At 42.3% G+C, this 21812-nt stretch overlaps 1 protein-coding gene across 1 annotated transcript in view; it reads right to left on the bottom strand.

Moving 5' to 3' along the window:
- Nucleotides 1-21812, bottom strand: part of LOC140492209 (A disintegrin and metalloproteinase with thrombospondin motifs 19-like) — a 538786-nt gene that overhangs the window by 146581 nt on the left and 370393 nt on the right. The window contains 2 exon segments of the mRNA XM_072591100.1: nucleotides 6219-6376; nucleotides 10230-10310. Of these exon segments, the coding sequence (XP_072447201.1) occupies nucleotides 6219-6376; nucleotides 10230-10310 (239 nt within the window).

The following is a 21812-nucleotide window of genomic DNA, read 5'->3' as shown; positions in this document are numbered from 1 at the left end:
CATTATCCAATATGGGAGCATGACTGTTTGTGATAGCAGTTATATTGAGTTTTGAACCATACAGAGGTAAGTCTAGCTGGGCATAAACATTCGGAAAACCTGTGAAGACAGTTCCAGCTACCATTCTCAGTTGAATTAATTGTGTGCAGCATGGGAGAGCTGCATTTTATCTCTGTCACCATGCTCACTGAAATGGAATCCAGGTAGTTCTCAAATGCTGGCAGAACCAGTAAGGACGTTCATGCTCCTGTAGCTCCCTGTATCTACTGAGTCCATGCACAAAGACAAATGCTAACTATTCAACTATAGAAACCATCACAGCAACTGAACAGAACATCAACACTGATTTATTCTCGATAATCGACATGAATTGTAAGCTATGGGCCTGCAATAAAATAACAAATAACTGAACTACACTTCATCTTTCAGAGGATCTTTTATCCTTATTTGTAGTTACTTGTCTTATCCTGAGATGAGGGGAAGTGTCTTCACCCAGAGGATGGGGAGCCTGTGGAACACTCTGAACAGAAAGTGGTTGAGGCCAAACCACTGACCTTTTTCAAGGAGTCAAATATCGTTCTTCGGATTAAAGTGATCAAAAGGTGTGGGGAGAAACTGGGAACAGGGACTGAGTTGGATAGTCAGCCCTGATCGTATTGATTGGCAGACCAGGTGAGAAGGGCTGAATGGCCTACTCCTGCTCCTATTGTCTATATTTCGATTCCATTCTTTGCATTTACTGAGTAATTTTATTACTTTTACTCAAGTAAACTTACCGCAGTATCTTGCAAAACATATAAGCAGCATTTTGTTTAAGCTAAAATGGGTGGCATGGTGGCACAGTGGTTAGCACTGCTACCTCATAGTGCCAGAGACCTGGGTTCAATTCCCGCCTCAGGCGACTGACTGTGTGGAGTGTGCACATTCTCCCAGTTTCTGCGTGGGTTTCCTCCGGGTGCTCCGGTTTCCTCCCATGGTCCAAAAATATGCAGGTTAGGTGAATTGGCCATGCTAAATTGCCCGTAGTGTTAGGTGAAGGGGTAAATGTAGGAAAATGGGTCTGGGTGGGTTGCTCTTCAGAGGATCGGTGTGGACTTGTTGGGCTGAAGGGCATGTTTCCACACTGTAAGTAATCTGATCTAAAAGCTTTGCTGCTGGTTATTTTTAAATTGAATGATTTGCAAATTAAAAGGAATTGTGTATACACACACACACACACATAGACACTCTCACATATACACACACACGCACACGCACACACACTCTCTGTCTCTCTCTCTCTTTCTTTGCTGGAAGATCCTTTTGAGGAAGTGACTTCTATGTGGTCGTGTCATTACATTTCATGTTACAGAAGCAGCAGCTCTGGAATTCCTAATCACTTTCCATGCAGCTTTTGGGCAACAGAATAATGAAGTACTTCATAAGCACTGTGTTTTTAACTAATTCACCAATATTAGTGCTACATTTTTATCAATGTATCTAACAATGGCAACTAATTGAGTGGACTAAAAAATTTGTAGTTTTTTTTCTTTTTCTGTATTGAATACCATTTGGAAATACCTAAACGTTTTGCAAAGTTAAATGTTTGTGGAAATGCTTCTATGCATGAGTGGCCAAGAAGAAAGAGGAAATAAAAGTATATCTATCCATCAGCACTGTAATTATTTAATTATCATTTCACCATTTACTAGAGTATATTCAGAACTTGTGTCTGAAATTACAAACCAAAACAACATACAGAAATGTTGGCGTCTTATAAATAACAAGGCTTGTCATTTTGTGATATAATAGTCTCAAAATTAATAAGTCAACTTTCCAAATGTGATTGTCCACATCTTGAACCTATCGAGACAGTTAACTATTTGAAACATTTCTTCCTCTTAAATATTTGTGACAATGGAGCTATTTGTTCAAGTGGAATTGCACTGGTTCTTTGAATACTTCTGTTCATTTATGCTACGCATAAAGGAGGCAATTTTCAATTTAGGAATGAGTATAAAATTGATTACTTCACATGAAAGGTCATCAAGCTGAAATGCCAGTTATTTCCCTCCCCACAAAATCTGTCGGAATTGCTGAGTATTTCAAATTATCTTTGTTTCTCTTTCAGATTTTCAGCATCAACTGTATTTGCATTGATAATGTAAAAATTGGATTGCCCTTTTGCCCATGATTGACTGCCATTGCCAGATTAGACAACTGAAGGTGTGGTTGGAAGAGTGTTGTTTGTGTTAGTTTCATGCTTTGACAGGCATTTACACCAACTTTGGAATCAGGGATGGCTATAAAGGAGAGCTGGTTGCCACATTTTCCATATCAATGGAAAGTTCATGATTTTAATATTAAATACAGTATGACCTGCAAGCATTATGACAAAAAGTTAAATGACCTCATGTGAGTGCTCAAAGTCAGAGAAGACCCTTTCAAAGGGCATCCCCTGCCATTGCAGTAGCAACACTTTGCTCAATGCACCACATCCCTATAACCCATGTATTAGCAAGTCTTAGGCACAACTTCCAGCTGGTCTACCTCAGCCTCAGGCACCTTCCAATAAACCCAGCATCACATTCACGTCTTCTTGTCTTACTTCCAGCTATTTGAATATTGTAGCAAAATCACCAAAACAAAAGTCCATCAAAATAAAATGACATGCTTCCCTCTGTCTTGCAGTACAAGTTGGCCTGTAGCCCTTCGAACAGAGAAGAATGGTGGAGACTAGGATGCCTGAATTTCCCAGCAGGAAGGAGGAGATGGTTTTCTGAATTACGCAGTGAACTGGAAAAGGGTCCATGGCATCTGGCTAAGAGATTTTGTGATTATATATTTCTGCATTACTCTCAATTTCAACTCTCAGCTGATCTTCATCCAACTATATGATATAATAGGCAAAGTGCTAATAGTACATGTAACTTGTGCTTTCCTCCCCAGCTACCTCCCATCACACCAACCTTCCCCTTTTTGATTTCTGTTCTAAGTCACCTGGCAGAGAACACAAAGGAAGACAAAAAAGGTACCAGTTATAGCACTGATGAACAGTCCCTGTGACTGGATCTGACACTCTGTGCCATCAAGTCAGGTGTTGGTATTGCTCAGACCTTAGTGGTTATACATAGCATCAGAAACTATTCAGCGCAAAAGGTCCGTTTTGTTTGGAGGGCAGGATACTTTGTGCCCTGGTTTTTTGTGTGTGTGTGTGTGTGTGTGTGTGTGTGTGTGTGTGTGGGGCAGTGTGTGGATACAGGAGTGGAGGGGGTGTGAGGTGGGCTTGTGACTTGTAATGTTGCACGCCCACATGAAATCTCCAGCTTTTGTTGAGGCAGCTCCAATGGTACTACAGAGCCACATTTTACAACTTTTTTATTTTAATTACATTTCATATCATTTAAACCATGAAATATTCCTTTTACCACTTGAGTAGGAATTTTGGTGGCCTCCTCAGGATTCTCGGCAGTGTGGAGGAACAGTGGGATCTTGGTGTGCAGGTACATAGATCTCTTAAAATTGCTACCCAAGTGGACAGGGTTGTTAAGAAAGCATATGGTGTTTTGGCTTTCATTAACAGGGGGATTGAGTTTAAGAGCCATGAGATCTTGTTGCAGCTCTATAAAACTTTGGTTAGACCGCACTTGGAATAGTGCGTCCAGTTCTGGTCGCCCTATTATAGGAAAGATGTGGATGCTTAGGAGAGGGTTCAGAGGAGGTTTATCAGGATGCTGCCTGGAATGAAGGGCTTATCTTACAAAGAGAGGTTGACTGAGCTCGGACTTTTCTCATTTGAAAAAAGAAGGAAGAGAGGGCACCTAATTGAGGTGTACAAGATAATGAGAGGCATAGATAGAGTTGATAGCCAGAGACTTTTTCCCAGGGCAGAAATTGTTAACACGAGGGGTCATAGTTTTAAGCTGTTTGGCGGAAAGTATAGAGGGGATATCAGAGGCAGGTTCTTTACGCAGAGAGTTGTGAGAACATGGAATGCATTGCCAGCAGCAGTTGTGGAAGCAAGGTCATTGGGGACATTGAAGACTCTGTTAGACATGCATATGGTCACAGAAATTTGAGAGTTCGTACATTAGGTTTACCTTACATGAGGATCACTGGTCGGCGCAACATTGTGGGCTGAAGGGCCTGTTCTGTGCTGTACTGTCCTATGTCCCTTCAAAGCTGCTTAACCAATCCTTAGCTCTAAGAGAAACCCAGGGTAACGAAGCACCTCTATCTATACATGTGTCCTATACCTGCTCTGATCAAGTACTTGCCATTTGCAAAAACTATAAGAATTTTTGTTGTCAGCTTTAATTTATCTCATTTTTTTTGTTGGCTGACCTTGGTTTCAAATGAAATAAAGATGTAATTGCAATTTGAAAATAATAAGATGACTTGGACAACTCATGCCAGTACATGAATTTTATTTCAATAAATTCTGTTCATGTCTGCAGTCTACTAACTGCTGCTTTGTTAAGATTCCTATTGTGAAGACAAAAGAAAGCATAGAACAAAAAGCGATATTTGAGACATTAAGTCAGTCTCTCCACAGACTCTCCTACAACTCACTGTCATGTAGACTGTACCAATACATTGAAGACCCCAGGGATAGACTCCATATCTTTTTCCCAAGTTCATATTTAGCAACTTTCATTGTAATTTTAATTCACATTATACACTATTGGTTTGTTCTCTTCAGTACATGACATTTTCATGATCCAGCAGCTTAGTAACTAGTATGTGCCATACAGCATTCAACTAACTGTATCTGCACTTATATCGATACTAAGGTATATTTTTCAAACTGGAGCTAAGTATATAATAATGCCCCCGGATACTCGAGGCAATGTTTTTAACATATGCCAATTTCCTGAATTGGGGTGTAAGAGGACAATTTTAAAAATCAAAGACAATGCAGAACTCAGACTGAAAGGATGGCAGAAGCAGATTCAACAACAAATTTCAAAACAGAAGTGGATAAATCACCGAAGAGTTTGCAGAATTGATGAGTATCAGACTATTCTTTGAAAGGGCTGGAATGGGTACAATGATCTGAAGGGCTTGCTTTCATGATGCATGTTTAAAATAACTTTGTTTTGCTCAATAAGTTATTGAAAATGCATCAAAACACACAATATGCTTCAGTAAACTCCTGACAAATCCACCGAGACAGAATTATCTCTGAGAAACAATGCACACCTTCTCCTTATTGGGACAGGTTTGCCGACTGAAACCCAGACAGTTAAGGCATTTGGGATTTCACAGTCTGCACTGAAGTACTTTCTGAAGTACACCCCCCATCCTGCTGACCGCTGGCCATTCACCCCACTTTGGGGCCCACTGACCATCCCATTCTGGGCCTTCAGCTGCTGCAACATTCCAATGTTATCACCACTGCTCTCTCCCTCATTGGCCATCCATGACTGCTTATTCTGAGTGAAGACCTCCTCCTACTACTCTTGTCTCTCTCCCTCACAGTCTTTAGCTTCATTACTAGGTCAAGTCTGAAAACTGGGCTATAGGCCAGTGGCTGTCCTGCCACATTGTGTAAATTAAGAATTTTGTGATTCTGCACTGTACTTTCACAGCTGTGTAAAATAAGCTATAGTAAAGGCGAATAGAGTGAGCTGAAATCAGACATGCACTTGAGTTGTCCCACCCCTGTGATTGCTGGCTTCCAAAATCACTTCCACAGAAATTAAATGGTGGACCCTTTAATCCTGGGGCTCATTTCTGCTTCCCCCATGGGTGGGTTCGAAACTAACTTCCATTTCTCACCTCTGCAGTGAAAATCCAGACTTTGACTTGTCCTTATGACACTATCCAATATATCCAACTATAAAGTTAATGTTAAAAATCACACAACACCAGGTTATAGTCTGTTAAGGCTTAACAGAAATCAATTCTTCAATGTATAATTTCAGTTATATCACACTGCAAATTTTTGCTATAAATTCTGTGTTACAATCGAGCCCTCCACAATCACCTGATGAAGGAGCATCGCTCCGAAAGCGAGTGTGCTTCCAATTAAACCTGTTGAACTATAACCTGGTGTTGTATGATTTTTAACTTTGTACACCCCAGTCCAACACTGGCATCTCCGAATTACAAAGTTAATGTTTCAGTCAGATCAGTCCTCAGTCTGTCTTGTTTTCTGGAAAGAGATCAATTCCCTTCTGTTATCTGATAAAGACAATCAATGAAATAGAAAAAGATAAAACATCCTCAGGCCATACCAGTAAATGCAGAGGAGATGTGGTTGGACCTTTTGCAGAAATCTTTTCCCAGAACCCTCTTCTTACATAATGGACTGTTGTTCCAGCAATGTTAAATGCTCCTGGATGTTCAATCTTCCAGTCACTATTAATAGAATGTTTGCTGGCATCTCGGAGAGCTGCAAGTATTAACATTTTAGAGAGAAACATTCAGAAACAGGAAAATGAAAGCACTTAGAACAACAGAACCATGATCTGATGTGATTAACTTGGAGTACTGATTTGTTAATATTGGTAAAGCAACTAATGTGGGAGGAGAACAAATAGGTTCTTCAAAACAGCTGTAGCATTGGGAAGGGAGTTAGGAACTTCTTTTCTTTCTGACCATCTCTACGTTTATAACTTGAAAGCAATACATGCGTTGAGATTGAAGTTGAAAGGAATAAAAATGGGCAGATGCTAGATGGAGTGCTGACTTGATATCACCTGTTTTGAATTGTCATCCAAACCTGAAATCTATCACTAAGTATTTCACTAATTATAAAACTGCTCATGAACTGCTACTCATAAATGCACATGAAGTAGTAAACTTCTTAATATCATAAATTTATACATTGCCAAGCTAAGTTCTTTTCAACTAACTTTATTTCCTGCATTACGTTAAAATAATGCTATGATTAGATTACTTACAGTGTGGAAACAGGCCCTTCGGCCCACACTGACCCTCCAAGAGTAATCCATTTCCCACTGACTAATGCACCTAACACTATGGGCAATTTGGCATGACCAATTCACCTAACCTGCACAGCTTTGGATTGTGGGAGGAAACTGGAGCACCTGGAGGAAACCCACGCAGACACGGGGAGAGTGTACAAACTCCACACAGACAGTCGCCCAAGGTTGGAATCGAACCTGGGACCCTGGTGACGTAAGGCAGCAGTGCTAACTGCTGAGCCACTGTGCCGCTCCAAAAAGCATTGATTAGTTCTCAAATTTGAATCAGTAAGAATAAAATGGTCCACATTTAACATTGAGGAAATATACTTTGTCCAAACCTGAATAAAATGAATTCATATATTCCATTCTTTAAGAAAAATATGCATTTGTCACTGTATTTCTTTGTTGGCCTGTTATGGTTATAGTTTTTTTTTAAGTTTCAAAAGAAAAGATCCTTCTTAAAAATTTAAATGTTGGTTTCCAATCACTATTTAATGGAAATGTTTTAGTTTCCTGTACATGCTGTGAAGAGGGGCTACTTGACAATAAATGAGTTTTGAACTCTAAGTCGAGTACCTCTGTGTCTGTTCTCTCCTTCTGTACATCAATGTTATAAATATTTTTTAAAAACTCAGATTCATAAGTTCCAAAATAAAGAGATTGTCTGAGCATTGTAATCATAATGTTAGTAGAGAGGACATCAGATTTACAGCATGTTGCAGAAGCCTGACTGCATTTACAATATAAATGGAAAATTAAACACAAGGTCTTTGTGATTTTGCCAGATGGTTGATTGACCTGGGTAGAGGTTTTCTATTTGATTTAGTCCACTTTGTCAACCAGTGGTCCTGAGTATGTACAAATTGGGATACTCATATACCATGTCATGCTGATACTTGAGGAGTTGAACTTTGCATGTGATCATCACTAGCTGATTGTAAAATTAGTACCTTTACTAAACTTGAATTTGCAGTTCCAGACAGGACCCTTCAGATTACTGATTTTAAGCATGAGAAAAGTCACTTTATCCTGTGCCAGTTCCAGATTTTAGATACTGTGCTCCATGTAAAACTCCCCAAATGCACTGTACACATTTAATTACATTCACTTTAATCAAAGCCTCACTTTACTGACTTACATGAAACAAAAACCATGCAGCATTAATAAAGATTTGTATATTATTGAAAATACTGACAGAATGTTGAGTCTCCTCAGTAAATGCTCTTGGCTCCTTTTTTTTATTTGATCCCATTTTCTGGATATAATTAAAAAGAGGTTCCTGACAAGTTGGAGTTTTGGTATGACCAAGAAGAAATAGCAAGTAATAAAATAAAATATGAAATGCAGACTTGGGTAGATAAAAAAATTGTACAACAGTTGACTCGTAACCTCCCCACTACCTAATAGGAAAATTAAGAAGTTTTAAGTATCTGGATCTAACTTCAATACCACTATGTGGAGTTGATATAATCTTATATCAACAAGCTTAAATGTCATGTTTGTGACTGTTTGTTTATGCTAATCTGAGCACAATAATTAGAATGAAATGTTACATGCTATAAATCTTGCTTAAAACTGCATACCTCAAATCAAATCTGAACAGCTTACTATTAACTGAATGGTAAATTGTAGCCCCTCCTCCAGTTTGTTATTTATTCCTTTGTAAAATGCTATATGCGATTGCAAAGAAAGAACAAATGGACTATCTTACCACCAAAAAAAACTAAGTTAACTAAACTTCCTGTGAAAGATTCTTGGCATTACCCATAATGTGGTGACAAACGGAACTTGGCCCAGTCACGACACAGGCAACAGGCATTTTGGAGTGTAGAACATTGGGAGGCTTGCTCGGAGTACATGGAAACAGTTAAGCAGAGAGACACATCAAAGAGATGAGCTGAGACATGCAGAATTGGTTATGAAGATGGTAAAAAGCAACCTGAGTGATGGTGCAGACATATGATCTAAACTCAGTCTGAAGTTCACTACAGGATGAAATGTGACACAAAGGTCGAGAAGAGCCTGCTTCAGCATCAGTTCCCGGGATAGTGATGGGATCGAATGTAGGAACATAGGAACAGAAGGTCATTCAGCCCCTCCAGCCTGTACCACCATTCAATGAGATCACGGTTAAAATGTGGCCTAACTCCACATATCTGCCTTTGGTTCATATCCCTTTGTACTTCTGCTTAACCAAAAATATCTATCACAGATTTAAAATTAACAATTGATCCTGCATCCATAGTCGTCTGAGGAAGTGAGTTCCAAACCTTTTCCATTCTTTGTGTGTAGATGTGCTTCCTAATGTCTCTCCTGAATAGTCTGGTCTTCATTGTTAGGAAGCAGAGTTTGTGGCACGGACTGATAATATTGGTTTCAAGGCTGCTCAATATTTCATTGCCAGAAATTTCTGTTGGTCCAGTACTAATATTGGACAAGCAATCTACTACTTTAGAAATAATGGAAAGACCTAGAGAGCTGGTTGTGGTGAAGAGCTGGGTAACATCATCATACATAGAGTCATAGAGATGTACAGCACGGAAACAGACCCTTCAGTCCAACTTGTCTGTGCCGACCAGATATCCCAGCCCAATCTAGTCCCACCTGCTAGCACCTGGCCGATATCTCTCCAAACCCTTCCTATTCATATATCCATCCAGATGCCTTTTAAATGTTGCACTTGTACTAGCCTCACCGGGCAAGAACAAGATTGTGATTGCAATTCACCGATTGTGTTCCTTCCACACGATGCTACCTAGCCTATTTGTGCTGGGGTGGGAGGTAGCATGGAATTGAAAATGGGAGGTGTCCAAGAATAGGTCCTTGGGGAACACCAGAGCCAGGAGCAAAGAACAGCTCAATAATATTTGCATCAAGTTCATGAAGGTGAAGTGAAGTCCAGAAAATTGTATTTTTCTTGAAATGCTGCCTCAAAGTTTTCCATCTGAAACATCATCCATCTAAGAGGAGGTCATTTAAAGTGATGGAGAAAATCCACAAATATAGACACTGAAGGAACCTTTGTAGTAATGTAGCTGAAGAGTGTGGTGCTGGAAAAGCACAACTGTTCAGGCAGCATCCAAACAGCAGGACAGTCAACATTTCAGGCATAAGCCCTTCATCAGAAATGTCTGAAACATTGATTCCCCTGCTCCTCGGATTCTGCTTGACCGGCTGTGCTTTTCCAGCACCACACTCTTCAACACTGATCTCCAGTCCTCACTTTCTCCTTTATAATAAGGTACTTCTCTTGGACTTTCCTTCTTTTTAAAAGTCACAACACAAGCAGGTAAGCCCCTGGCAACAATGAATTACCAAGGTAACTGTGTGCTGGTTTCTCTTCAACAACTCGTATCCTCCTTGCTCCTGCAGGTATCACCAGAGCTTCCACATAGCCTGTAACATAATAGAAAAACAATATAGTGAATTATCTAGCTATATATCAATAAACTGAGCTGGGTATGGCGAGTCTTTGGCTATGTCTGGAAGACAGATTTCAGGAAGACATAGAGGAATGAAATGTGCAGACACATGGTGGCTGAGAAGTAAGGAATTAAAGAACAGAGAAGGTATATTATTTCATAGATTTTAAAGGCCGCTAAAACTTTAAGTAATGATAACAGGACAAGCCAGTTATCCTAATATAAACTGGAATAGTGGTCTTAGAAAGTGAGCCACATTATCAGTTGGGCTTGCAGTTATGGCTCACTCATCCATGCGAGATGCCACACATTTGAGGTTCTATCATTTGCAAAGAGAAAGAGTATGTTCATGCATTGCACTCTTTACAACTGAACAAAAACCTGGGGGAGGCTGTTCCCTGATGCTTTCCCATGGCAAAACTTTGACCAATCAAGACTCGATTTGGTTGCTTTGAGTTTCACCAAAACTTGGAAGTTAATTATTTCCTAGTGCAATTTTAACAGCAATGCATCTACCAATTAGAGCTCACTTGCCAATCTGCACTGTCTTCTATGGAATGTAATTTATTGCTTCCTTTGAGATTTGGATTATGTGATGGTACCATCATGAGTACAAGAAAAAAGCTTTTACAACATGTCTCCTAAAAAAGGAGTTCCGTACTACCAAATGATTATCCTTCCCCACAGAGTTTTTCCTGACAACAATATCAATATCAATTTCTTTGAGTACAGTATCAGTGGAACCCTGCTTCCATTGATTAGACTGCACCTGGAGTACTGTGGTGCAGGTTTAGTCATGTAATCTCAGAAAGGGTGTTATTGCCATCGAGAGAGTGCAACAAATGTTCATCAGACGTAATCCTGGGATGGCAGGACTATTCTGTCAAGAGAGATTGGAGAAAACTGGGCCTGTGTTCTTTAGAGTTTTGAAGAACAAGAGGTAATCTCGTGGCAATTTACAAAATGTGTGAAGGAAAAGACAGGTAAATGCGGGTGAAAGGCTTTTCCTGATTAGGGACTCCAGAATCAGGGGCACAATTTAAAAATAAGGGAGATGCCATTTAGGACCAAGATGAGGACATCCTTTTTTCTACTCAGTACATTGGGGCTCAGTTTTTGGTTATATTTTGCAATTGATGGATTTTTGATGATCAATTGTGTCAAGTGTCACAGTGGTAATGAGGGTAAAGACACTGAACTGTTGGATCAGCCATGGTTATCTTCAAAACTAGAGCAGGTGTGATAGACTGAATAGCCTAGTCCTGTTACTAATAATTTCCCTACCACTGAAGTGAGGCTAACTGTCCTTTAAATTCTTGGTCTATCCTTTTCTCCCTTGCTGATAGTCAAGGTATTATCATCAGTTTCTTGAATAGTTTTGGGCAGGAACAAGAAAAATAAAATGTGAAAATAGTGTTGGAAGGCTAATTTCAAAGAGTTAAAGTGGGTTCTGACCACAATAGATTGGACTCAAAGATTAGTACATAGATCATTAAAGAGCAAGAGGCTTTCAAAGGTACAATACTTCAGCTGCAGACTAGGCACATTCCTATGACGGGAGAAGGAAGATACTCCAAAGCCCAAGATACCTGGATGACATAAGCTGAAAATGTGTTGCTGGAAAAGCGCAGCAGGTCAGGCAGCATCCAAGGAGCAGGAGAATCGACGTTTTGGGCATGAGCCTTTCTTCAGGAATGAGGAAAGTGTGTCCAGCAGGCTAAGATAAAAGGTAGGGAGGAGGGACTTGGGGGAGGGGCGTTGGAAATGCGATAGGTGGAAGGAGGTTAAGGTGAGGGTGATAGGCTGGAGTGGGGGTGGGGGCGGAGAAGTCAGGAAGAAGATTGCAGGTTAGGAAGGTGATGCTGAGTTCGAGGGTTGGGACTGAGACAAGGTGGGGGGAGGGGAAATGAGGAAACTGGAGAAATCTGAGTTCATCCCTTGTGGTTGGAGGGTTCCTAGGCGGAAGATGAGGCTCTCTTCCTCCAACCGTCGTGTTGCTATGGTCTGGCAATGGAGGAGTCCAAGGACCTGCATGTCCTTGGTGGAGTGGGAGGGGGAGTTGAAGTGTTGAGCCACGGGGTGGTTGGGTTGGTTGGTCCGGGTGTCCCAGAGGTGTTCTCTGAAACGTTCCCCAAATAGGCGGCCTGTCTCCCCAATATACAGGAGGCCTCATCGGGTGCAGCGGATGCAGTAAATGATGTGTGTGTAGGTGCAGGTGAATTTGTGGCGGATATGGAAGGATCCCTTGGGGCCTTGGAGGGAAGTAAGTGGGGAGGTGTGGGTGCAAGTTTTGCTTTCTTTCGGTTGCAGGGGAAGGTGCCGGGAGTGGAGGTTGGGTTGATGGGGGGTGTGGACCTGACGAGGGAGCCACGGAGGGAGTGGTCTTTTCAGAACACGGATAGGGGAGGGGAGGGAAATATATCCCTGGTGGTGGGGTCTGTTTGGAGGTGGCGGAAATGACAACGGATGATACGCTGTATATGGAGGTTGGTGGGGTGGTAGGTGAGGACCAGTGGGGTTCTGTCCTGGTGGCAATTGGAGGGGCGGGGCTCAAGGGCGGAGGAGTGGGAAGTGGAGGAGATGTGGTGGAGGGCATCGTCGATCACGTCTGGGGGGAAATTGCGGTCTTTGAAGAACGAGGCCATCTGGGTTGTTCGGTATTGGAATTGGTCCTCCTGGGAGCAGATGCAGCAGAGACGAAGGAATTGGGAATATGGGATGGCGTTTTTACAGGGGGCAGGGTGGGAGGAGGTGTGGTCTAGATAGCTGTGGGAGTCGGTCGGTTTATAGTAAATGTCCGTGTTGACTCGGTCGCCCGAGATAGAAATGGAAAGGTCTAGGAAGGGGAGGGAGGAGTCTGAACCGGTCCAGGTAAATTTGAGGTCGGGGTGGAAGGTGTTGGTAAAGTGGATGAACTGTTCAACCTCCTCGTGGGAGCACGAGGCAGCACTGATACAGTCATCGATGTAGCGGAGGAAAAGGTGGGGGTGGTGCCAGTGTAGCTGTGGAAGATGGACTGTTCCACATATCCTACGAAGAGGCAGGCAAAGCTGGGGCCCATGTGGATGCCCGTGGCTACTCCTTTGGTTTGGAGGAAGTGGGAGGATTGGAAAGAGAAGTTGTTCAGGGTGAGGACCAGTTAGTCCAAGAACTCTTAGTCCAAGAACTCCCCACCTACTTTCGGAACACCACCCACGCCCTCCACCTCCTCCATGATTTTTGCTTCCCTGGTCCCCAACGCCTTATCTTCACCATGGACATCCAGTCCCTGTACACCTCCATCCCCCATCACGAAGGACTCAAAGCCCTCCGCTTCTTTCTTTCCCGCCGTACCTACCAGTACCCTTCCACTGACACCCTCCTTCAACTGACTGAACTGGTCCTCACCCCGAAGTTAAAAAGTTAAAAATCACACAACGCCAGGTAATCGTCCAACAGGTTTATTTGGAAACACTAGCTTTCTGAGCATTGCTCCTTCATCAGGTGGTTGTGGAGTATAAGATCGTAGGACACAGAATTTACAGCAAAAGTTCAGAGTGACTGAAATTACATGTTGAAGACGACCTGGATTGTCGAAGTCTCTCATCTTTTAGAATGGGCATGTTGGTTTCAGTTCTTTCATGTGTAAATTCCAGAACTTCCTTAAAGTTACATTCTCAAGTGAACTTTAACAATAGGTACCTTCCCCCACCCTCCTCTCTGACCTATCACCTATTATACTCTATGCTACTTTCTCCCCACCCCCACCCTCCTCTCATTTATCTCCACTCTGCAGGCACCTGCCTCTATTCCTGATGAAAAACTTTTGCCCGAAACATCGATTTTCCTACTCCTCGGATGCTGCCTGACCTGCTGTGCGTTTTCAGCACCACTTTAATCTAGACTCTCGTCAAGATCCTGTTGTAATCTGAGGTAACCTTCTTCACTGTCCACTACACCTCCAATTTTGGTGTCATCTGCAAACTTACTAACTATATCTCTTATGCTCACATCCAAATCATTTATATAAATGATGAAAAGTAATGGACCCAGCACCAATCCTTGTGGCACTCCACTGGTCACAGGCCTCCAGTCTGAAAAACAACCCTTCACCACCATCCTCTGTCTTCTACCTTTGAGCCAGTTCTGTATCCAAATGGCTAGTTCTCCCTGTATTCCGTAAGATTCAAATAAAACTGTTGGACTATAACCTGGTGTCGTGTGACTTTGGAGAGCGAGGAAAAGCAGCTTCCACAACCAGCTTCAAGGCCCCAGAAGCAACAACTGAAAAAGTAAAACTGAAAATCTTGGTCCTGTAGGATCTTGAAGGCAAAAGTGAGGACTGCAGATGCTGGAAACCAGAGTTTAGATCAGAGTGGTGCTGGAAAAGCACAGCAGGTCAGGCAGCATCCGAGGAACAGGAAAATCGATGTTTTGGGCAAAAGCCCTTCATCAGGAATAGAGGCAGAGAGCCTCCAGGGTGGAGAGATCCCCCTGTGGGATCTTGACCCCACCCATTCAGGCAACTTCTGTTGTCCCATCTTTGGAAAGAAGACCCAAGGCCTCACAAGTTGTTGATTTTAGAAGCTTTGAAGTATCTTGGCACCTCTGTCTCAACCTTTCTTCTTTATAAAAAAGGACCAAGTACACCACCTTATTGTCACACTGGCCTTTGGACTGTTCCAGACGAAGGCTGGAACAACAGTCTGAGCAGTTTTTGATCAAAGTCTCTGTTTTTTGAAATTAGCTTCACTCTTCACCTTCAAAACTCTGAAATGACGGGGAGCATTCTCGGAAACAATGACAGAAGACTTGTCTGCACATACCCTGAGGCAAACATGAGCCCAGTTCATTTGAACTGTAGACCTCTCTTAAAATTAAATCTACATTGTAGTGCCAAGAAGGAAACTGGTAATTAGCACATAGTTGCTTTGCAGGTGCCATCATGACAGGATTTTCTTTCAGTTGAAATTTGATATAGATCACCAACACTTTGGACCCTTAAACAAAGGGACAAATGATGATAGGGAAGCTCCTCTCTTTGAAGTTCTGTGCAAACATCCTGCAATTGAATTTCACAGACATCCATCAAACATTCCTGTAAATAAGGTTTATCAGTCAAGTAAAATGAAAACAACTGAATCCAGGGATCAGCCTGTGTGGGCAGCTGCAAGTACCTGCCAGAAAGCTTTTCATGTTAATTGGTCATCAGTTCAGGAATAAACTTTTTATTTTCATTATTGTTTCCTCAAATTGATTTATACATAGTTTGATGCTTGTTACAACTAGGAAAATGTCACATTTATGGGGAAATGTCCTGAAGTAAGTCTAAGTTCTCATCCATCTGATGCCACACCAGGTAGCAGTGTCAATTGATCTTGTATGAGTTAAATGCTACATGCAAATATACCCACAAATGTGTTCTGATTCCCAATATAAAATTCATCACACTGATGAACAAAAACTCATGTTTACAACCAAAAGATCTTGTTTTATTCAATTACTTTGCTGAATGAGCACACTGTAAAACTATTATGCTATGGAATTCTACTAAGGTACAAAATAAGTAGATTTCTATTTATTTTTCAGTCCTTATGAATAGATAAGAAGCTTTTAATAGGTTCATGTTCATCCACAAAACTGTATACTAATTTCTAATTCTAACTTGTTTTAAACAAAAAGCACAGGCAAACTATACAGGCAGGCTGGAAAATTTACTGCAATTATTTTTCACATTGGCAGTTATAAATTTCCAACAGCCCAGAAGTTTTCCAAAGAAGCACCCCATAAGTAAATAATGTTGTTGAAAATTCCGAAGGAAATACTGTAAAAATAAAACATTAACACAGGCATTGTTTTTCAGGAAGCTAAATCAAGCAGCTCTAGAATTAGAATCTCTACAGTGTGGAAGCAGGCCCTTCGGCCCAACATGTCCATACCGGCCCTCTGAGGAAAAGCAGCTTCCACATCCAGCTTCAAGGCCCCAGAAGCAACTACTGAAAAAGTCAAACTGAAAATCTTGGTCCTGTGGGATCTTGAAGGCCAAAGTGAGGACTGCAGATGTTGGAAACCAGAGTTTAGATCAGAGTGATGCTGGAAAACCCACCCAGACACATTCTCTTACATTTTACTCCGGACTAATGCATCGAACCTCCAAATCCCTGAACACTATGGACAGTTTAGCCTGGCCAATTTACCTAACCTGCACATCTCTGGACTGTGGGAGGAAACCCACGCAGACACAGGGTGAATGTGTAAACTCCACACAGACAGTGACCCGAGGCAGGCATCGAACCAGGTTCCTGGCGCTGTGAGGCACCAGTGAACCACCATGCCACCCTCTATTTAAAATGTCTTCCTTGGTGTTTTAACCTCCATTTATTAACTATGATGGACAAATTCTGACAAAATATCAGACTTGAGTCTTTAGGAGTGATAACGAGAGGTATATTTTAATTATTTGTCTTGGGAAATAATGTATAAAGAAAAAAACTAGAGGCCATAGGTTTAGGGTGAGAGGAGAAAGATTTAAAAGAGACCTAAGGGTCAACTTTTGCACTCAGAGTGGGGTACTTGTATGGAATGAGCTGCCAGAGGAAGTGGTGGAGGCTGGTACAATTGCAACATTTAAGAGGCATTTGGATGGGTATATGAATAGAATGGGGTTAGAGGGATATTGGCCAAATCCTGGAAAATGGGACTATATTTATATAGGATATCTGGTCAGCATGGACAAGTTGGACCGAAGGCTCTGTTTCCATGCTGTGGATCTTTATGAGTCGAGCTGCCCGGATAAGTTTGCAAGGTAAAAACGAGGACTGTACCAGTTTCCTCATTTTCCCTCCCCCACCTCACCCCAGTTCCAACCTTCCAGCTCAGCACTGTCCCCATGACCTGTCCTACCTGCCTATCTTCCTTTCCACCTATCCATTCCACCCTCCTTTCCACGTATCACCTCCATCCCCACCCCCAATCACCTATTGTACTCTATACTACTTTCTCCCCACCCCCACCCTCCTCTCATTTATCTCTCCACCCTGCAGACACCTTGCCTCTATTCCAGATGGAGGGTATTTGCCCAAAACATCATTTTTTCTGCTCCTTGAATGCTGCCTGACCTGCTGTGCTTTTCCAGCACCAATCTAATTCAAACTCGGATAAGTTTGCAGATGATATAAAGATAGGTGGAGGGGCTGGTTGTGGAAGTGGGGAGCTGCAGAAGGACTTGGACAATCTAGGAGAGTGAGCAAAGAAGTGGCAAATGGTACATAATGTGGGAAACTGAGGTTATGCATTTGGTAGGAATACACTGCTTTCTAAATGGGGAAAGGCTTCGGAAATTTGAGTACAAAATGATTTAGGAAGCCTAGTTCAGAATTCTTGTAGGATGAACGTGCAGACTCAGTTGGCAATAAGGAAAGCAAATGTAATGTTAGCATTCATTTTGAGAGACTAGAATACAAGAGCAGGAACGTACTGCTGAAGCTGTATAAGGCTCTGGTTAGGCTGCATTTGGAAGGAAGGATGTGCTGGCATTGGAGAGGATCTAGAGGATATTTGCAATTATGATCCCAGGGATGAGGAACTTGTCATATGAGGAGTGGTTGAGGAATGTAGGTGGGTACTCAAAAGAAATTGGAAGGATGAGAGTGGATCTGATCAATACTTACAAAATACTGAGAGGGTTGGATAGAGTGGATGTGGAGATGTTTCCACTAAGTGGATCAAACTAGGGCCTGAGGGCACAGCCTCAGAATGAAGGGACAACTCTTTATAACTGAGGCTAAGAGGAATTTCTTCATCCAAAAGGTGGTGAAACTGTGGAGCTCATTGCTGCAGGAAGTTGTGGGTGCCAAGTTATTGAGTGTCTTTAAGACAGAGATGAAAAGGTTCTTGATTAGTAAGTGAATCAAGAGTTACAGGAAGAAGGCAGGAAAATGGTGTTGAGAAACATATCAGCCACGATTGAAAGAGCTCCATCCTGTTCTCCAAATTCCTCTGCCTTCGCTCGGATGAGGAGACATTCTACTCACGAGCATCCCAGGTGTCCACCTATTTTGATCAACGTGCTTTTCCTCCCTCTGTCATCCAGACAGCCCTCCACCACACCACCTCCATTCCCTGTTCCATCACTCTAAACCCACCTATCACAATAAAGACAGGGTCCCCCTTGTCCTCACCTACCACCCCACCAGCCTTCACGTTCAACACATCATCCTCAAACACTTCCACCAACTCCAAATAGACCCCACCACCAGGAACATCTCCCTCTCCCACCCCTCTTTGCTTTCTGTAAGGACCAATCCCTCGTATAGTCCTTGGTTCACTCCACTCCCACCACCAAACTGCAGGTACCTTCCCCTGCAACCAGAAAAGATGCAAAACCTGCCAGTACACCAAACCTCATCACTACCATCCAGGGCCCCAAACAGTCCTTCCAGGTGTGACAGAGGTTACCTGCCTATCTTCCAAACTAGTTTACCGCATCAGGTGCTCTCAACGTGGTCTTCTCTATATCAGGGAATCCGAATGTAAACTAAGCATCACAGCCGGGCATACAGGGGCTGACCAGACCTCTCAGACATCACCCATTTCAATTCCCCCAACCATTCCCTTTCTGACATGACCATCCTTGGCCTTGTCCATTGCCAAATCAAACCACAGTGCCTATTGGAGGAACAACACTTATCTTCCACCTGGGCAGTCTACACTCCAGAAGACTCAACATTAAGTTCTCCAAACTCAAATAACCTCCCTCCACATCCCCTGACTCCCTTCCCAGCCCCTCCCCCTCCCTTCCAATGTTCTCTGCCACCAAACAGATTCATTCCTCCCATTGGCCAACCTTTAGCTGTCCCCACCTATCCCCACTTCACCACCCTGCTCCCCACCTCCTCCTTTATCTGCAGCTCCCCTCACACCCATCCCCAGTCCTGAAGAAGGGTTATAGCCAAAATGTCGACTTGTCCACCTTCTGATGCTGCCTGGCTTGCTGTGTTCTTCCAGTCACCTGCCTGTCTACCTTGGATTGAATGATGGAGCAGACTCGATGGGTTGAATGGCCTAACTTTGCTCCTATGTCTTATGGTTTCAGATTGTGACAACAGAAATGGATCTGTATGGTGTGTTTTAATGAAAGTATGGGTATACAATCCTTCATCCAAAATTCCAAAATCCAAAAAGGTCCAAGATCTGAAGGGTTTTGTGAAATTTTTTTCTGTATAACAAGGTTGTTTGACGTGCGAAAAGGTGACCCAACTCCACACCCATTCGACCCATGTCATTCAGATGCGATGTGGAGGCATGGCCCAGCATTGGCAGGCATCAACTGTAACTCAGCGCTGGTAAGAGTCACACATGGGTCTGCTGTTCAGTAAGAGTCACACATGGGTCTGCTGTTCAGTAAGATTCACACATGGGTCTGCTGTTCAGTAAGATTCACACATGGGTCTGCTGTTCAGTAAGATTCACACATGGGTCTGCTGTTCAGTAAGAGTCACACATGGGTCTGCTGTTCAGTAAGAGTCACACATGGGTCTGCTGTTCAGTAAGAGTCACACATGGGTCTGCTGTTCGATAAGATTCTTTTATTTCACTGTGACAGTATCATTTATTCTGAAATCCGAAAATTCCGAATTCTGAAAAACAACTGGCCCCAAGGATTTCAGATAAAGGATTGTGTATCTGTAATATGGTGATTATGTGCAAATATTTGGCAATTATAAGGTATTACATCTCAGTTCAAGAATGAAAGAACCACCTGTGCCAATCTCCATAAAGTCCACTGCCCTTTTCCTTTTGTGCAAGTCTTCTAAGCATAAACTAGATGTGATGTAGCTGTGGTGAGCATTGATTTAGTCAATGCACTTCTTTGAACTTTAACAATTTATTTCACCTATCATATGCAAAATTTATTTTTGCTTATGTTATGTTAATGTCATTGTATTAACTACCTACAGACACTTCTATATATTTTGAGTTTTAAATGATAACTCTTCTATCTCAGCAGATTTAATTCTCACTTCTGTCAAGTGCACTTTACTACACCAGCTAACAATTTAAAGTCTAAAAATGCTTTCATTCCCAGTTGTGGTTACTTTTCAAATAACACGTTTGCATTATGCATCAAGTTGGCAATTATTCTGCTGGGAATCAAGCAGTAAAGATCAGACTCATGTACACAGTGGTTATAACCTGAAGTCTACCCAAGCCAGAAAGCAGCAATGAAAGATCCCATCTGCGTTACATTATGAAGCATATACCCTAAAGATTAATTTCTTACTGAGACCTGAGGTTAGATTGCATATGGTCCATTTAATCAGGATTTGACTAGTTTGCTGTAATATATCACTCGAAATTTTAATTGATTAACATATACTTCAATATCCAAACCATTTAGTATTTAATGAATAGTCTGCCCATTTGCTACCACATAAATTCAAGCAGGGCTAGTGAAGCATGTTATAACACAAATATCCAGTCTGCTCATTGAACTGAGTTTCTGAACAACTTGCATTTATACAGTTATTCCTCATGTAACACTCTTGATGTGTTTTAAACCAAGGGGCTGCTAAGTGGAAGTGTGTTAACCAATAATCAGTTTCCCATCCGGAATACAGAACAAGGTTAAGCCAAGTTGCTAAACTGTAATTTTAACACTAAAAGCCTTTATATTCCTGAAACAACTTGCCCCATACTTTTACCAACACCTACTACTTATCTCCCACCTGTTGCTAGTCACCTTCCCACTTCCTTTTCTGACTGTGACCCTCACCAACTCTGTCTGTGACCCTCAGGTTCACTGACGTGCTCTTCCTGACTCTTGCACTCATCAACTTCAACTCTGACTCTGTACTCACTAATTCCCCCCATGACCTTTGTGCCTGTCAACTCCCTAATGCTTAACTCCCACCATAACCCTCACAGTAACTGGGGAGGAGGTTTGACTGCCACATAAACACAGTGGCAACAAGGGCAGGTCAGAGGCTAGGAATACTGCAGTGAGTAACTCATTTTCTGACTCCCCAAAGCCTGTCCACTATCTGCAAGGCTCAAGTCAGGAGTGTAATGCCCCAATAACACTTAATAACATCCAGGACAAAGCAGCCCATTTGGTTGGCACCACATTCACAAGCATCCACTCCCTTCACCACCATGCTCAGTAGCAGCAGTGTGTACTATCTACAAGATACACTGCAGAAATTCAACAAAGATCCTTAAGACAGCACCTTCCAAATCGACAATCACTTCCATCTAAAAAGACAAGAGCAGTAGATACATGGGAACGCCAAGCCACTCACCATCCTGCTTTGGAAATATATCTGTGTTCCTTCAAAGTCGTTGGGTTGAAATCCTGGCATTCCATCCCTAAGGGCATTGTGGGTCAACCCACAGCAGGTGGACTGCAGTGGTTCAAGAAGGCAGCTCACCCCCACCTTCTCAAGGGGCAACCAGGGACGGGCAATAAATGCTGGTCCAGCCAGTGATACCCACATCG

The sequence above is a fragment of the Chiloscyllium punctatum genome, chromosome 2, assembly GCF_047496795.1.
Source record: "Chiloscyllium punctatum isolate Juve2018m chromosome 2, sChiPun1.3, whole genome shotgun sequence".
NCBI classification, from domain to species: Eukaryota; Metazoa; Chordata; class Chondrichthyes; order Orectolobiformes; family Hemiscylliidae; genus Chiloscyllium; species Chiloscyllium punctatum.
The sequence above is the reverse complement of the archived record's forward strand: the minus strand, read 5'-3'. Positions and strand labels throughout refer to the sequence as shown.